The sequence below is a fragment of the Manacus candei genome, unplaced genomic scaffold (assembly GCF_025592945.1).
Source record: "Manacus candei isolate 608988 ecotype Guabito, Panama unplaced genomic scaffold, ASM2559294v1 h1tg000073l, whole genome shotgun sequence".
NCBI lineage: Eukaryota > Metazoa > Chordata > Aves > Passeriformes > Pipridae > Manacus > Manacus candei.
The window spans coordinates 2622297-2635170 of NW_026138121.1; the positions used below are offsets into that span (position 1 = coordinate 2622297).

At 41.5% G+C, this 12874-nt stretch overlaps 1 protein-coding gene across 1 annotated transcript in view; it reads left to right on the top strand.

Moving 5' to 3' along the window:
• Positions 1-12874, top strand: part of CR2 (complement C3d receptor 2) — a 48160-nt gene that overhangs the window by 24043 nt on the left and 11243 nt on the right. The window contains exons 36-39 of the mRNA XM_051808517.1: positions 36-215; positions 310-597; positions 924-950; positions 1630-1696. Of these exons, the coding sequence (XP_051664477.1) occupies positions 36-215; positions 310-597; positions 924-950; positions 1630-1696 (562 nt within the window). The remainder of the gene's footprint in view (positions 1-35; positions 216-309; positions 598-923; positions 951-1629; positions 1697-12874) is intronic.

Sequence of the window (12874 nt, forward strand, 5' to 3'; positions counted from 1 at the left end):
AGCTTGTTTTTAAATTCATGTGTTAATTCCTGCAGATGTGTGTGGTGCTCCAGAGGTCACAAACGGAGCTGTGGTTCCGCTGAAATCTGTCTATAATGCAGGAGAGTCTGTTAAGATAAAGTGCAATGCTCGCTGCTCTTTTCCTGATGGCACTAAAGAGGTGACAGTGACTTGTCAGGGACAGAAGACATGGAGTTATTTTCCAAAATGTAGATGTGAGTAAAACTCGTATTTGGTAAAATCAGTGACAACTTTGAAATATCTGCTGCAGTAATATGGCTTTTCTTTGTTTCCCTGTTTTCTTTCCAGGTGGGCCTGAAAGTCCTGGTTCCACTCCAGGTACAAGTCCTGGTTCCACTCCAGGTACAAGCCCTGGTTCCACTCCAGGCATAAGTCCTGGTTCTATTCCAGGCATAAGTTCTGGTTCCACTCCAGTCATAAATTTTGGTAGAGTAGTTGTGGGCCAAAAGCCTTCCTATGTTGTGGGGGATTGTATTACCATTGAGTGCTACGCAGGGTACACGTTACAAGGTGAAGCTGAAATTCGGTATATGGGAGGAAACCAGTGGTCTCCTGGAGTGCCAACCTGCCAGCTGAGTAAGTATGAACTGCAAGGACTTCCACTGAAAGCACCTGTGAGAGGAGCTTTGCTGCTTAAGAATGTCCTCTTATATTCGGGAGAAATAATTGAATGCGACCTCCTCCTTTATTTTGGCATGAAAAAAAATAGAGCTTGCTAAAATCAGTTGAAAACAGAAATATTTTAAGTTAAGTAGATGTTGTGATGTAAACTGACCTGCTTCAAAGATTGTGTTGACAAGCATGCTTGATCTGCTTGGAGTAGCTTTGTGAATGTTTTTGTAATAATGTTTAATAAGAAGCACACGTGTTCCTCTTGTGATACTGATTCCCTCTGTTTTTAGGTGGATATGTCATAGCCTGCATCTGTGGTAAGTATTTTCTGAAACCTGAACGAGACCCAACGTTGATTGTATTTTTTTTATGTGGAAATTTTATTTTTGATCCCAGTCACCTGTGACTGCAGTAGAATGATTTTGGAGTTTTGGTTAAGGCTGGATAATTCAAGAAAAGTTAAGATTGCTAAGCAATTACAGTTTAATTTAGTGTAAATGTGTATTTTTTTCATGTTTGTGAGGTCAGATTTGCTTGATCTCTTTGATAAACTTCAGAGCTTGTGTTTACTGGAAGTGTTGAGTAAATTACTCTGCCATTGAAAAGAAGTGTTTAGTCCATCTTCTGTCATTGAGTTTGTGACTCAGTTTTGTATAAACTTGTAAGAAGTTTTGTTAGGGGGTTGTCATCATTCCTGATTTGTCTTTTCCTGTTTTAATGTTACTGAACTGGTGGGGTTTTGCCATCTTGATGGTCGTTGTTCTTGAGCTGATTTAAGAATCTTGAGTAAAGCATCAAATACTTCATTTACATATCTTATTTAATAAATAAGTTGGGCTGGGGATTTATTTGAGGGGGTGGGGGTGCTGTAAACCTGTGGATGAAAACAATGCTATTTCTGCAAAACTTTTTGATGCTTTTGTTGTGAGCTAGAGATGATCTTTATCACTCTAAAGCTTTTTTTTTGTTATTATTTTTTTTTAATTCTTCCTGAAGTGCTTGTGGTGATCGTGGTGCTCCTGGCAGCCTTCTGGGCCTATAAGAAATTCTTTTCACAGAATGGGTGAGTAAGCTTCCTTTTTTATTACTGTTATTATTGCACATTTCCAGATGACTGAGCAAAAGCTGTGCTGACATGTGTGAGTTTCTTGAGCTTTATCTGCCCTTTCCTGTTCAAATGCCTGATTTGTGTGTGAGCTTCTCACAGCAGCTGATGGAAGCTAAAGCCTAACAATATATTTGACTTTTGTTTTTGTATCTGTTGTTCAGCTAAGCTGCTAATTAACACTTGCACTGATTTCAGGGATGGAAAAACCTTGTTCTTAAGCTTGTGTTTGGCATATTTACACCTGCCAAGGGAAGTACTTTTGTTATCTGCTAAAAACATGTCAAGTTTACCTTTTAAAACCAGGGCTAGTGTTGGTTGTGTGGGCTTGTGCCACTGGAAGGTTTTCAGGTTTTTTTTTTCCTCCTGCAGCAGCAATGTTGGTGTCCCTGTGTTAAAGACTTGCAAAATGAACTGTAAATGTTAGATTCATACATAAGTAAGTGCTCTTCAGTTTTTGATGAGACATAAAGGGTGTTTTGAACTTTTATCTTCAAAACAGCTGGGTTTTATGTGTGCTTTTTCATGGAGGGGTGGCAGGAGATTTAAATGCCTCTTTGTGCATTACTTCTTGCTGTAATGCCTGATTTTTGTCTTCTTGAAAGAAGCCTGTTTTGTTGGAGAAATAATTTGTAACATGGAAAACACTGAAAATTTAAGCAATTTAGGTGGTGCACATGGATTGTTAGGATAAGCATCTCATAAAAACTGGGTAATCTTTTAACAAAATCTCTTGGAATTTACCTGGAGCACATGAAGCCAAGACAGGGATGCTTTAAATAAAGTAAATCAGAGGAAATATTCCTGTGGTTCATATTTGTAGTGAAGTACACCCAGAGGACTTGGGAGAACCCTGAAGGCAGTTGGTGTGCAGTGAGGTTTTAGCCTTAGTACCTCCTACATGGGCAGCACAGGATCATTCCAGGGGCCAGGGTGACACAGTGCCCGTGTGCTGCTGAGGAATTTAAGGCTTTTGGGCCATTCCTTCTCATCCATGACTTGGATATCCTGCAGTCTGGGCCAAAGAAGGGTCCATGGGAGCTCAGAGCATTAGGGCAGCACTTTCTGTCTTCATCCGTGGAGAGACTTCTCAGGGTGTAGAGAGCAGGAGGGATCTAAAGCAACGTCATAAAAAATTAAAGAATGTTATATTTCTGAATATTTTGCAGCAGTTTTAAAGCCTTACTGTGCTTAGTGCTTTCCTTTATCCTTCTCTCTGTGAACATCTGACTGTTAAACCTCTTCCTTGTCTGGAAACCCTGATCTAATCTCCTTTTATTAAGGCCTCTGTCTCCCTGTTTAGTTTTCCGAGTTCCTGACGTAGCTGAGCCTTTGTGAACTGTTGTGCTTCCCCCCCCTACTTGCTGGTTCGTGGTCTTCAAATGGCAGCAAATCTTTCCTTGCCCTCTCTCATATGTGTTTAATCTGCCAGTTTTATGGGACATTCAATTAGAATTGAAATTTTTCCCCTTCTGCTGTTCAGCTCGTACACAGTTGATGAGAGTTGCAAGGAAACATGTATTTTAAAAACTAAGGCCCCAGCTGAGATGGAAGACCCTGAATACATGAATTAATTGAATCTTGAAAAGGTATACACTTTCCACTTCATTTGGACTTTTGCAGTGAAGCTTAAGTATCTTTTTATTGGGGTTTACTTGGAATTTAAGAAGTGTGGAACCTTGGCTTCCTATAGGAAAGAATATTATAACCTTTCATTCATTTTGGGAGAATAGGGTATAATACATAAAGAATTATCATTCAGTAGTGTAAACAGTAGCTTCCAGTGATTGCATATCACATTTCTTAGTGTTGAGTTGTCTTTGAAGAATGAATAACACAGTAGAATGTTTGCACCCATTTCAATAATGTGAAGTGGATTCCAGTGCTGTTACTTTTCTTAGCTAATAGTATAATTCCCTATGATTAAAAGACAGTTGAAGCTGGAAGCCACCTTTGGACACTAAAACTCTAAAGGTATTTAAAATTTGCATCCCTTCAGAGCAAACCAGATCCCATGTCTCTCAGAATTATTGATTCACCTGCATTTTCTCTTTCTTAGAAGTAAAATATAAATAAATGAAGGTTCTAACAAGATCTTCTTTTTAAACCTTCTTACAAAAAGGTGATTTCTTTCTCAGAGTTCTGTGGCCCTAAAAAGGATCAAAATATAGTTCCTTATTTGCAACTAATTTCTTCTGTTTTTTAACCTAGTGCTTAGTCAGGTAGTGAGTGATGATGGTTGGGATTGCACTTGGGGTGGGGTCAAATGTGCCCTTTCAAAATCTGGCTCTTCAAACCTTGTTCCAACAGAACAGATTTAAGACAGGACAGCTTAGTTTGACTAATATTTGTCAATATTTTGTCATGACAACTTAAGAGAGTTGGCACTTCAAATACTTTTTTAAACCATTATCTTCTTTTGTGTCCCTTTTCTCCATTGCACAAGTTCTTAGAAGGTGATGGGTGGTTGTGTCTCTTACTCAAACTTAATGCCAAGGTCTGTTTTTTATTGACTTGTAAAGAACAGGTGATTTTTCAGTATTTTTGATAAGTTTTGAGATGGCATATATAAAGATTAAGCTTGGAGTTACTCCCAAAATAATGTATGGATTAAAGAATATCATCTTTACCTCTGAAGAAAGATGTTTCTAATTAAGATAGGACTAGTTTTCTCAGTTAGTTGGGCTTATTTTTGGAGAGGATAAAAAGGAATCAAGAGATAGAGTTCTTCATTTGAATCTTACCTGTACTTGTGTTAATAATAAGAGAAATTATTTCACATACTGGTCTGGTATGTGAAAACACTGTTAATTCTGAATTTTTCTTATGTAGAACTCCTTAGAGACTTGGAATAATAGTACAGAGGTTTGGTGTGGGGTGGTTGTTTTTTTTGGTAAAGCAAAACAGGAGTTATTCAAGATCTTGAAACATATATAAGAATGTTATTTTGAATTGTAATTCTTGTGTGTTTAAGTATTATAAATTTGCTGTTGGCAGACTGCAAAATCAAAATTCTCATGAACTAATAGTTTCTGCTTAGAAAATATGTACTAAATAACAAACTGAGTTGAAAATGAATGACAAGGGGTGCACCTGATGTGGTCTCCAGATCAGTGAGGAATCCTCTGACTGTTCTGTTGTTAGTTTTTGACAATATTCAGGCATGGTCTGTTCATCACTTGAAATGATCCATTTGGATCAAATGCTTTTCTACTCCTTGGGTCGTTCTTAACACTTTAGCAGAGAATGAAGCAAAAATCTCTTCAGTCCAGCAGCTGCTTAGTAAGGAGAGGACAAATAATGACTTAGTTTTGTGACTTTACCTGTTGATTTAATGACAAACCTAAGGCTGTGCTTTAGTTGTAAATGTAAAACCTATTTAAATGTAAAAATCTCTGATTTGACTTGTTTTTTTGTTTGTAGGAAACGCGACAGCACTCCATGTACTGCCGAATATAAGATGTGTAAAGCATGAATGGCCTTTTTGGGGGGGTGGGAGGGGATTTGCAGTGGAATATCCCTGCCAGAAATGGAAAACAGTTGCACTTGCATTGAGTAGAGGAGTATCTTGTGCTGTGTCTTGTCCTGCTGGTTAAATGTAGGAGGAGATGGTTAATGGGGTAAAAAGTGTGTCTGCAGTTGTATAGACAGATATTCTGTTTTTCCTCATGACTGTAGCATCCAAGAGTGTCTGTCTGCAGGAGTCAGTGCTACCTCTTTGCTTACAGAAGACTGTCCAGTATTCTCTGTTCTTTTATGGTTCTGCTCACCAAAACTGTGTCCTCCTGCTCCTCCCTTTTCTGTGGCTGAGCTGGCATAAATGTTGTCCCTTGTATTGTTATTGTTATTATTATTATTATTATTATTTTCCATGAGAGATCGGTGTCATTGAAGGCTGTGTCTTTTTGAAGCTATCATAGGTCAGATCTCATATGCTCTACCTCTTTGTTTGTCAGAGTTGATTTCTGTGTATCTAACTAATTAAAGTGTGCCTTTAAATCAGAGCTTTATAGCTTTTCCTTTGCTTTTAAAAAGGAAAAAAGCCATATATATATATATTTCTAACTCTTTGATATAATCCTGCAAAGGCCACAGTGGATTTATTATAGTAGAAAACTGGAGGTTTCTGTAGCAAAGACATTCCCTGCCTTTGAATTTGTTGTCATGTTCTAGAAGTTACCTAAATAAAGGTACTGCTGAGAAATCAGTGGTACTTGTCCTGAGCACAGTGTAAGTCCTTAGTGGGCTTGATTTTTATTGAGCCTTGATGTCAGTTCTGGAGATACTTTGCTACTTTTCAGGATAGAAGGGATGCTGTGTGGATCCACCTTCCTTGCTTTTTCCCTTGAAATCATGCATTCCACATTTCAAATCTCTGTATACAGTGATGTTAATCAAGCTCTGTAATGAAGGATTTATCATCATGCCCCTGTTCAGAAACAGAAGCCTTTCCCTGTCAGACTCCCTTTTCATGTTAAAGGAAAACCAAAGCAGTTCAGTGCTGGGAGTGCAGGACTGGATGTGCTGGCAGTGCTGGTAGATGAGGTCTCTCTTTAGCTCCTTAGCACAATATTTTAGTCCAGACTGTGACTCCAGGAGTTGGCAAACACTCCAGTGTTCGCCATGGGTCGAGACTCATTGCTACTTCTAATTCCTTATCAAAACCAAAAGCCTAATTAGGAACAGGTTTTAGCTTCATGAATCTCACTGTCAACCTACAGGCAGCTTCTAAGAACCAATTCTCCCAGAAAAAAACCCAAATTGCCTCACTTCCCATGCCTGGGGCAGCATTGAAACCGTTCTGGCTTGTCTCTGGTGGCTTGGCACTGCTCCACTGTCATCAACTGATTGTTGGAGCAACAGAGAACTGTTTGGGGCTTTTTAGGGCTTTTTGGGACAATCCCAGCGGTTGCATTGTTAGAGCTCATAATAGGCTGTGGTTTTTACAAAGGGCTTTTGGCTCCACAGGATGACTTGCTGTTCACGGGCTGGTTGACATCTTAGTTTGAGAATTGTTTGTAAACACTGGGTGGTGTGACTGGGGGGTTGAGTGTGGGGGGTCACAAGCTCAGCTCGCTTCGTGTGGCATCTGCAAACGTGCTAAAAACGGGCTGAAAATGCACTTAAAGCTGAGCTGGAATCACTGTAAAAATTAGCCTTATTTTGACACTTCTTTCCGGATGTAAAGACTTAGTAATGCCTTGTAATATTGCAAATAAAAATGTTAAATTATTTAGCAGTAAGTGTTTGTCTTTCATTCCTCATGTGCTGAGCAGCTCTTTTCCTGTTGTTATTATTAAGATGATGTTTCCTGTAACCAACTTTTATTAGATGGGAACTGTTGAGATTGAAATTTGCAGTTTGTACACAGAACTACTCAATGGTAGTGTAGAGAATGTGATTTAATTTGCTGAGCAGCCTTTTGGGATTTTCTTTTAGAATCGCAGAGATTTCCCCAGAACCTCCAAAACTTTACTGTGTTCACTCCTGAAAAACTTGGTAAAAGCTTGATGGAGAAGAGGCAGCTTATCCTGTGGTTGTTCTGATGGAACACTTGTGTCAGGAGCAAAGCCCAGTGAGTGTTTTGGCACTTTTGTCCAGTGTGTGACAGATGCAATCCTTAGGGAATATAGATTAGGTGGTTTTAAGTGACATTTTAAGTAGAATGTGATTATTAATTGCATGAATTTCACACTTAAAATGTACTTAATTTTCTTGGCAAAGCAATGTGTGGAGTCAGCTGCCTTGCAGAATGAAGCCTTTCAGAGGGTGAAATAGAAAAAATAACTAATATGCCATATTTTTTTTCCAATTTGTGGTTGTGATACTCAAAATGAGTTGGTGTGGACTGCAAATGGTGCCAGACTGCAGAACTTTACATTATGAATTTTTGGGATTTCAGTGAGCATTGGTGGGATAAGCAGCTGCTTGGCAAGTTTTCCAGTGGAAGGTGTCCCTGCCCATGGCAGGGGTTGGAATGAGATGAGCTTTAAGTCCCTTCAAACCTAAACCATTCTGTGATTCCATTCTGTGGTCCCATGAGTTTGACTTAAACACTACAAATTATTTTACCCCAATTGTAATGAATTCTGCACCATTCTTCCTCAAACTCAGTCCCACATGAATTATTTCATTTTTGACTCTGGAACTGATAATCAGAGTCCTGAACACACAAACTCTGTGCCGAGGGAAGAGGCTGCATGGAATAAAAATGTGGTGTTGCCATCTACTGGTAACAGTGGGAGTCACAAAACAGGTACAGGGTTACCTGGTTTAGTGTTAAATCATGTGAAGTGTCAGTGCTTGGTGGCTTAAAATCAGTGTAAATTAAACCCTGCCCGTGGCAGGAGGTTGGACCAAGGTGATTTTTGAGGTCCTTTTCAAGTCAAACCATTCTATGAATCTAAATACTCACTTCTCAGGGCGGTGAAAATGGAGCTGGGGACTGAAATGAAGAGACTTGCAGCACTTGGATATTGTCCAGCAGGGAAACAGGTGATCTGTCTACCTCAGACAGAGCCCAGTAACATAAAGCACACGATTTTATTTAAGAGGAAAAAAAAAAAATCTGCATAAAGAACAGGTTAAGGCAAACAAATCGCACGTGGAATAGAAGTGGTTGGAAGGTTGGGTGGCTGTGCTGTCACACCTGGGCCCTGGCTTGCTGGAGGTGGAGAATCTTTAGTTAAATGTTTGAAGAGATGCTTTGCTCTCTTCTGGAAGCATCCCTCCTGACTTGAACGGGGTGCTGAGTGTCCTCCTGTTGTGCAGGATGCTCTTGGCCTGTGGGTGTAACTTCAGAGAACAGCGAACCACACGTGTTTGTGAGGCCAGGTCGGGCTTTGGATGGTGTTTATTTATGGCTTGGGGGGTGGGGGAATGAAGTTTTCCTTTAGTGTTGCTTTTCCCCCTACATCATAACCGATTTCAAATGGTGCTAGACAAAAACTGAGACTCTGAACACCAAGAGAAATCGGTCAGCCTGTGTAAGAGACGTTTTCCTGGCTCAGAGAAGGATCCTCTTGGAGATGACAGCTATGGATTCTTTACAGATGGCTATTCAGAGCTCTGATCAAAGGCTTCATCCACACAGCGATGGTCTTTTCTGGGTGTAATGACATGTTGGACAACAGGGAGGTCAAGCAAAGATAGTTCAGCTTTGTTCTGGTGGTTGGGATGAAGGGGTGGAGAAGTGAAACATCACTAGAAGTTACCAGCAACGTATTTGAAAATAATTCTGGCAGAAGGAGTGGGTTCTGTGTGTGACATGACCAGGATGCCATGGCAGGGGTTGGAACAAGGTGATCTTTAAGGTCCCTTCCAACCCAAACCAGTCTGTGATTCTGTGGTTGCTGAAGGCACTTTTGTGTTTATATTATTGAGGGGAATTTCTGTGTGTGCAGAGCAAGTCTCTGGGAGCTGTGGAATGAGAATTCTATGGAGGTAGAGTCCCCAAGCACAGAGTGGAAATGCATTTGCTCTGAGGTAGTGAATTAAATGTTATTGCTAGAGATTGTATAATAAATGTACTCTGCCTGTCGAGATGCAAGAAGTACCACGTTGGTTTTCATGCAATTTCCAGATCACTCTACTCTGGACAACTTGAACTCATATCCATTGTTTATTAAGTAGAAGTACATTAGAAGGAGGCTGTTCTGTTGTGGCCCTGGCTTGGGAGGGTGTACAGGGGTTGTAGAAGTGTCTAGAAATCAGATGATGTTACAGAGTGGATGGCTGGCAAAAAAATAACCTTTGGAGAGAGGGCTGGTTTAAGGAGCAGAGGCTGTTGGTGAAGTGAGCAGCTGCTTGATCTCTTCCCACGCTGTAATTCTTGCTCCTAGAACACTGATTTCAAATGGTGCTAGATACAAAGTGGGAAAATCTAAGCCACCATGTGAAACCAGCTTCCAGAGGAAGACACATCTTGTGCATGGCTGCAGGCTGAGGGAGAAAATCCTTCATCTCCACCGTACCTAGAGAAAAATTCATTTATTTAATTTGATTAGACAGCAGGATGGTTAACTTTGGGTTAATTTCTTTATGGACACACATTTATTTGGTGTCTTGTGAATGGCTGAGGCTGGAGGGGAAGTTAAAGGTGATGAAGAGACCCCCCAGCCTGGCAAGTGACTGTTGTTTCCTTTCCTAGCCAGGTGGAATGCAGTGAAATTCTTACCAGCAATAGTAGTACAGGTTTCATTTCTTTGTAGTGATGGGGTGTGGGGGGGAAGTTTGTGTTGTTACAGAAACACTTTTTTCATGCCATTGCAGATGAAACCAGGCTATAAACCTCATTCTGTCCACTTTCTATCACTTACTGATCTCAGCATCATCAGAGAGGGCAAGGGCACATCAGATGCTTTTTGTGACAAGGAAAGGAAATGGGACTGTCCTGATGGAACTTCCTCTGTCAGCTGTCTCATGTGGCCTCTGAGTTCTTTAAATAAGCAAGAGCTTGGCAGATTTTTCTGAGACAACTTTTAAATTCTGCAGGGACAGTGAAAATAAGTGGGATTGAAACTGCTTTGAGTGTGGGTCAGAACAAAAAAGGAGCGCTCGTAAATCTGACTGCAAATGGTTCAGTGAAAGTTGCTGAGGAAGGAGGAGGGTCTGCAAATGAGTGGCTGATGGTTCCTGGAGCTGGAATAGGTCTGAGCAGTGGTGTCCATGTCTCAGTGCAGAGGGAATGGATGGAGTGTCCCAAAGCCTGTGAACCACACACGTGCATAATTCAGGAGCTGCCAAACCCTGGTCACCACGTGTGACCTGTGCTCGTGCAGAAGCTGATGGAAAATGGAATCAAGCATGGCAGAACTGGAGTTGAGTGTTTCACTCATGGATGCCCTGGGGTTTTGGCAGCACCTTGGATTAATTTTGTAACCACATCCAAAAAATCTGCTCCAGTGCCTCCATCCTAATGCACACTCACAGGCAGCAGAGGAAAGGCTCAGAGAAAGGAGATGTCCTTCCAAGAAAGAGGGGTGGGGGAAGGGGAAAGAGCTGTACTAGATTACTGTGTCTGGATATTTGCTGTAGTTTCTAAATCCATTATCTGGGGCAGCAGGGTGAAAGACAAGTGGAAAGCAGGTTCCCTCCCCAGTGTCTGTCGTGCTGGCACAGTTATTTATGAGGCACCCTCTATTATCAGGTGAGATTTACTCCTGAAAAGCTGGACCAAGAGTTGCTGCTGCTGAAAGGTTGCAGCACAGATCACACAATCACTGCAGCATCTTTGAGAAACAGGTTCAAAGTGAGGTTTGCTGTGGTTTTTATCCTGTCTCAGTAGTAAGCATTAAAAAGAAATCTTTACCAGGGTTTTCAAAAATAGTTGGAGGAAATGTCACTTAGTTCTGTGCTGCTGAAAACAGGAGCTTCTGTCAAATTATGAGACTTACAGGGACTGAACACCTATGCCCACTTTCCCCTCTCCAAAGGAGACTAACCTTTCCAGAAATACCATGCAGCAGTTAAAGACCAATAGCTCATTTATTATTTACGGTTTTGATAAAACCAGGTTTCAGTTTAGCATAATTAAGATGCTGCTGGCCTTCCTCCAGGCTACCTGAAGTTTCTCCTGTTGCCTTAACGAGCTCCCCAGAAGGTGTCAGCCCATTTTGCCAAGGTGCAGGTACACATTTTGGAAAGGGTACATCTGTGTGTGTTCTCCTTCCAAAGCTAACAGCATGTTTGGGCAGGCAGCAGGCAGAGAGGAGGAGAAAAAGAGCAGTTCAGGATGCTGTGATACACAGCACCTGACTGGGAATATGTGCATGTGCAGGGAAATGGAATCACAGGATGCTTTGCTTGGAAGGGACTTTAAACCTCATCTCGTTCCACCCCCTGCCATGGGCAGGGACACCTTCCACTAGCCCAGGTTGCTCCAAGCCCTGTCCAACCTGGCCTTGGACACTTCCAGGGATGGGGCAGCCACAGCTTCTCTGGACAACCTGTGCCAGGGTCTCCCCACCCTCCCAGGGAAGAAAATAAACCAGGACTTGTCTCAGACATTTGCTGGGTGTGTTGTACTTATGGACACACGTGTGGAGACAAGCCAGTACTGTCAGTTGACTTTATCAGAGTGGTCTGGGGTTTTCAATAAATAATAGTAGGAAAAGTACAATACTATGATTCTGGGTTTTCCCTCCTTTTCAGATGTTTTGGTAGCAGGGCTGTTCTTTCAGAGGAATATCTCAAAGCCTTTCATGGATTTCACACTGTTTTACACATCTATAGGACACAAAGGCAGAAAGGGAATCCCTACCTTCCCTGTGAAAGGGAACTTCTTTTCTAGCCTAAGACCTTTAGTCTGCAGGAACAAGGCAAGCCTGAATGCCACTGACTTGATTTTTCACAACCTACACCTTTTAGATAAAGGCATTTCTGGTCTTTTACAGTGAGCAAACCCAATCTCTGCATGACCCTGTGTGCACCATAAATTTTTTTCCTCCCTTTTTCAAATCACGGGGTGAAACTTGTGGTTCATCAGACTCTGGTCTCCCCTGGAGAGAAATATTCCTGTTTCACATGGAGAAAGTCTGAGCTTGATGCATCATCCTCCCAGTGAAGGAATGAGTCAGCCCAAGGCCAGGTGCAGGACAGAGGGGTGTGACAGTACAAGTGGTGACCTGTAAGGGGAATTGAAATGAGTGAACTTCTAAGGTTTCAAAAAAGCTTCCTGAGCCCGGGGGAGCGTGTAACTGCATCTGTTTGTTGTGCAGGTCTGGTACTGTGTTGCTGCTGCGTGGGTCAGGTATGGACAGATGTGCCTGAACTTGCAGTCTGAGCCAGGCCTAAGTGTGTAACTCCCTGTGGGTCCCCAGCACTGAGCTGGGCTCAGGAAAGGCAGTGATGCTCCTGACTAGAAATTCCTCTGTTATGGGCAGCAAAAACATGTACTTCTGTTGTGAGTTTAAAGCATAATGGAGATTATTTTTCCTTAATTAGGACCACAATAAAAGCTCTGCATTACAGTCATGAGTTGAACATAGCCTATTCCTTTAGTCCTACTATTGCAGCCTTACAACTGTAGTGTAAATAGATTTAAAAGCCAGGCACTTTGGGTCTGCAAACCCCTCCAAAACCCCAAGGCAAGCTGAACACTGGACTGGGACATGCTGGGGGTAAAAGCCTGTGGAG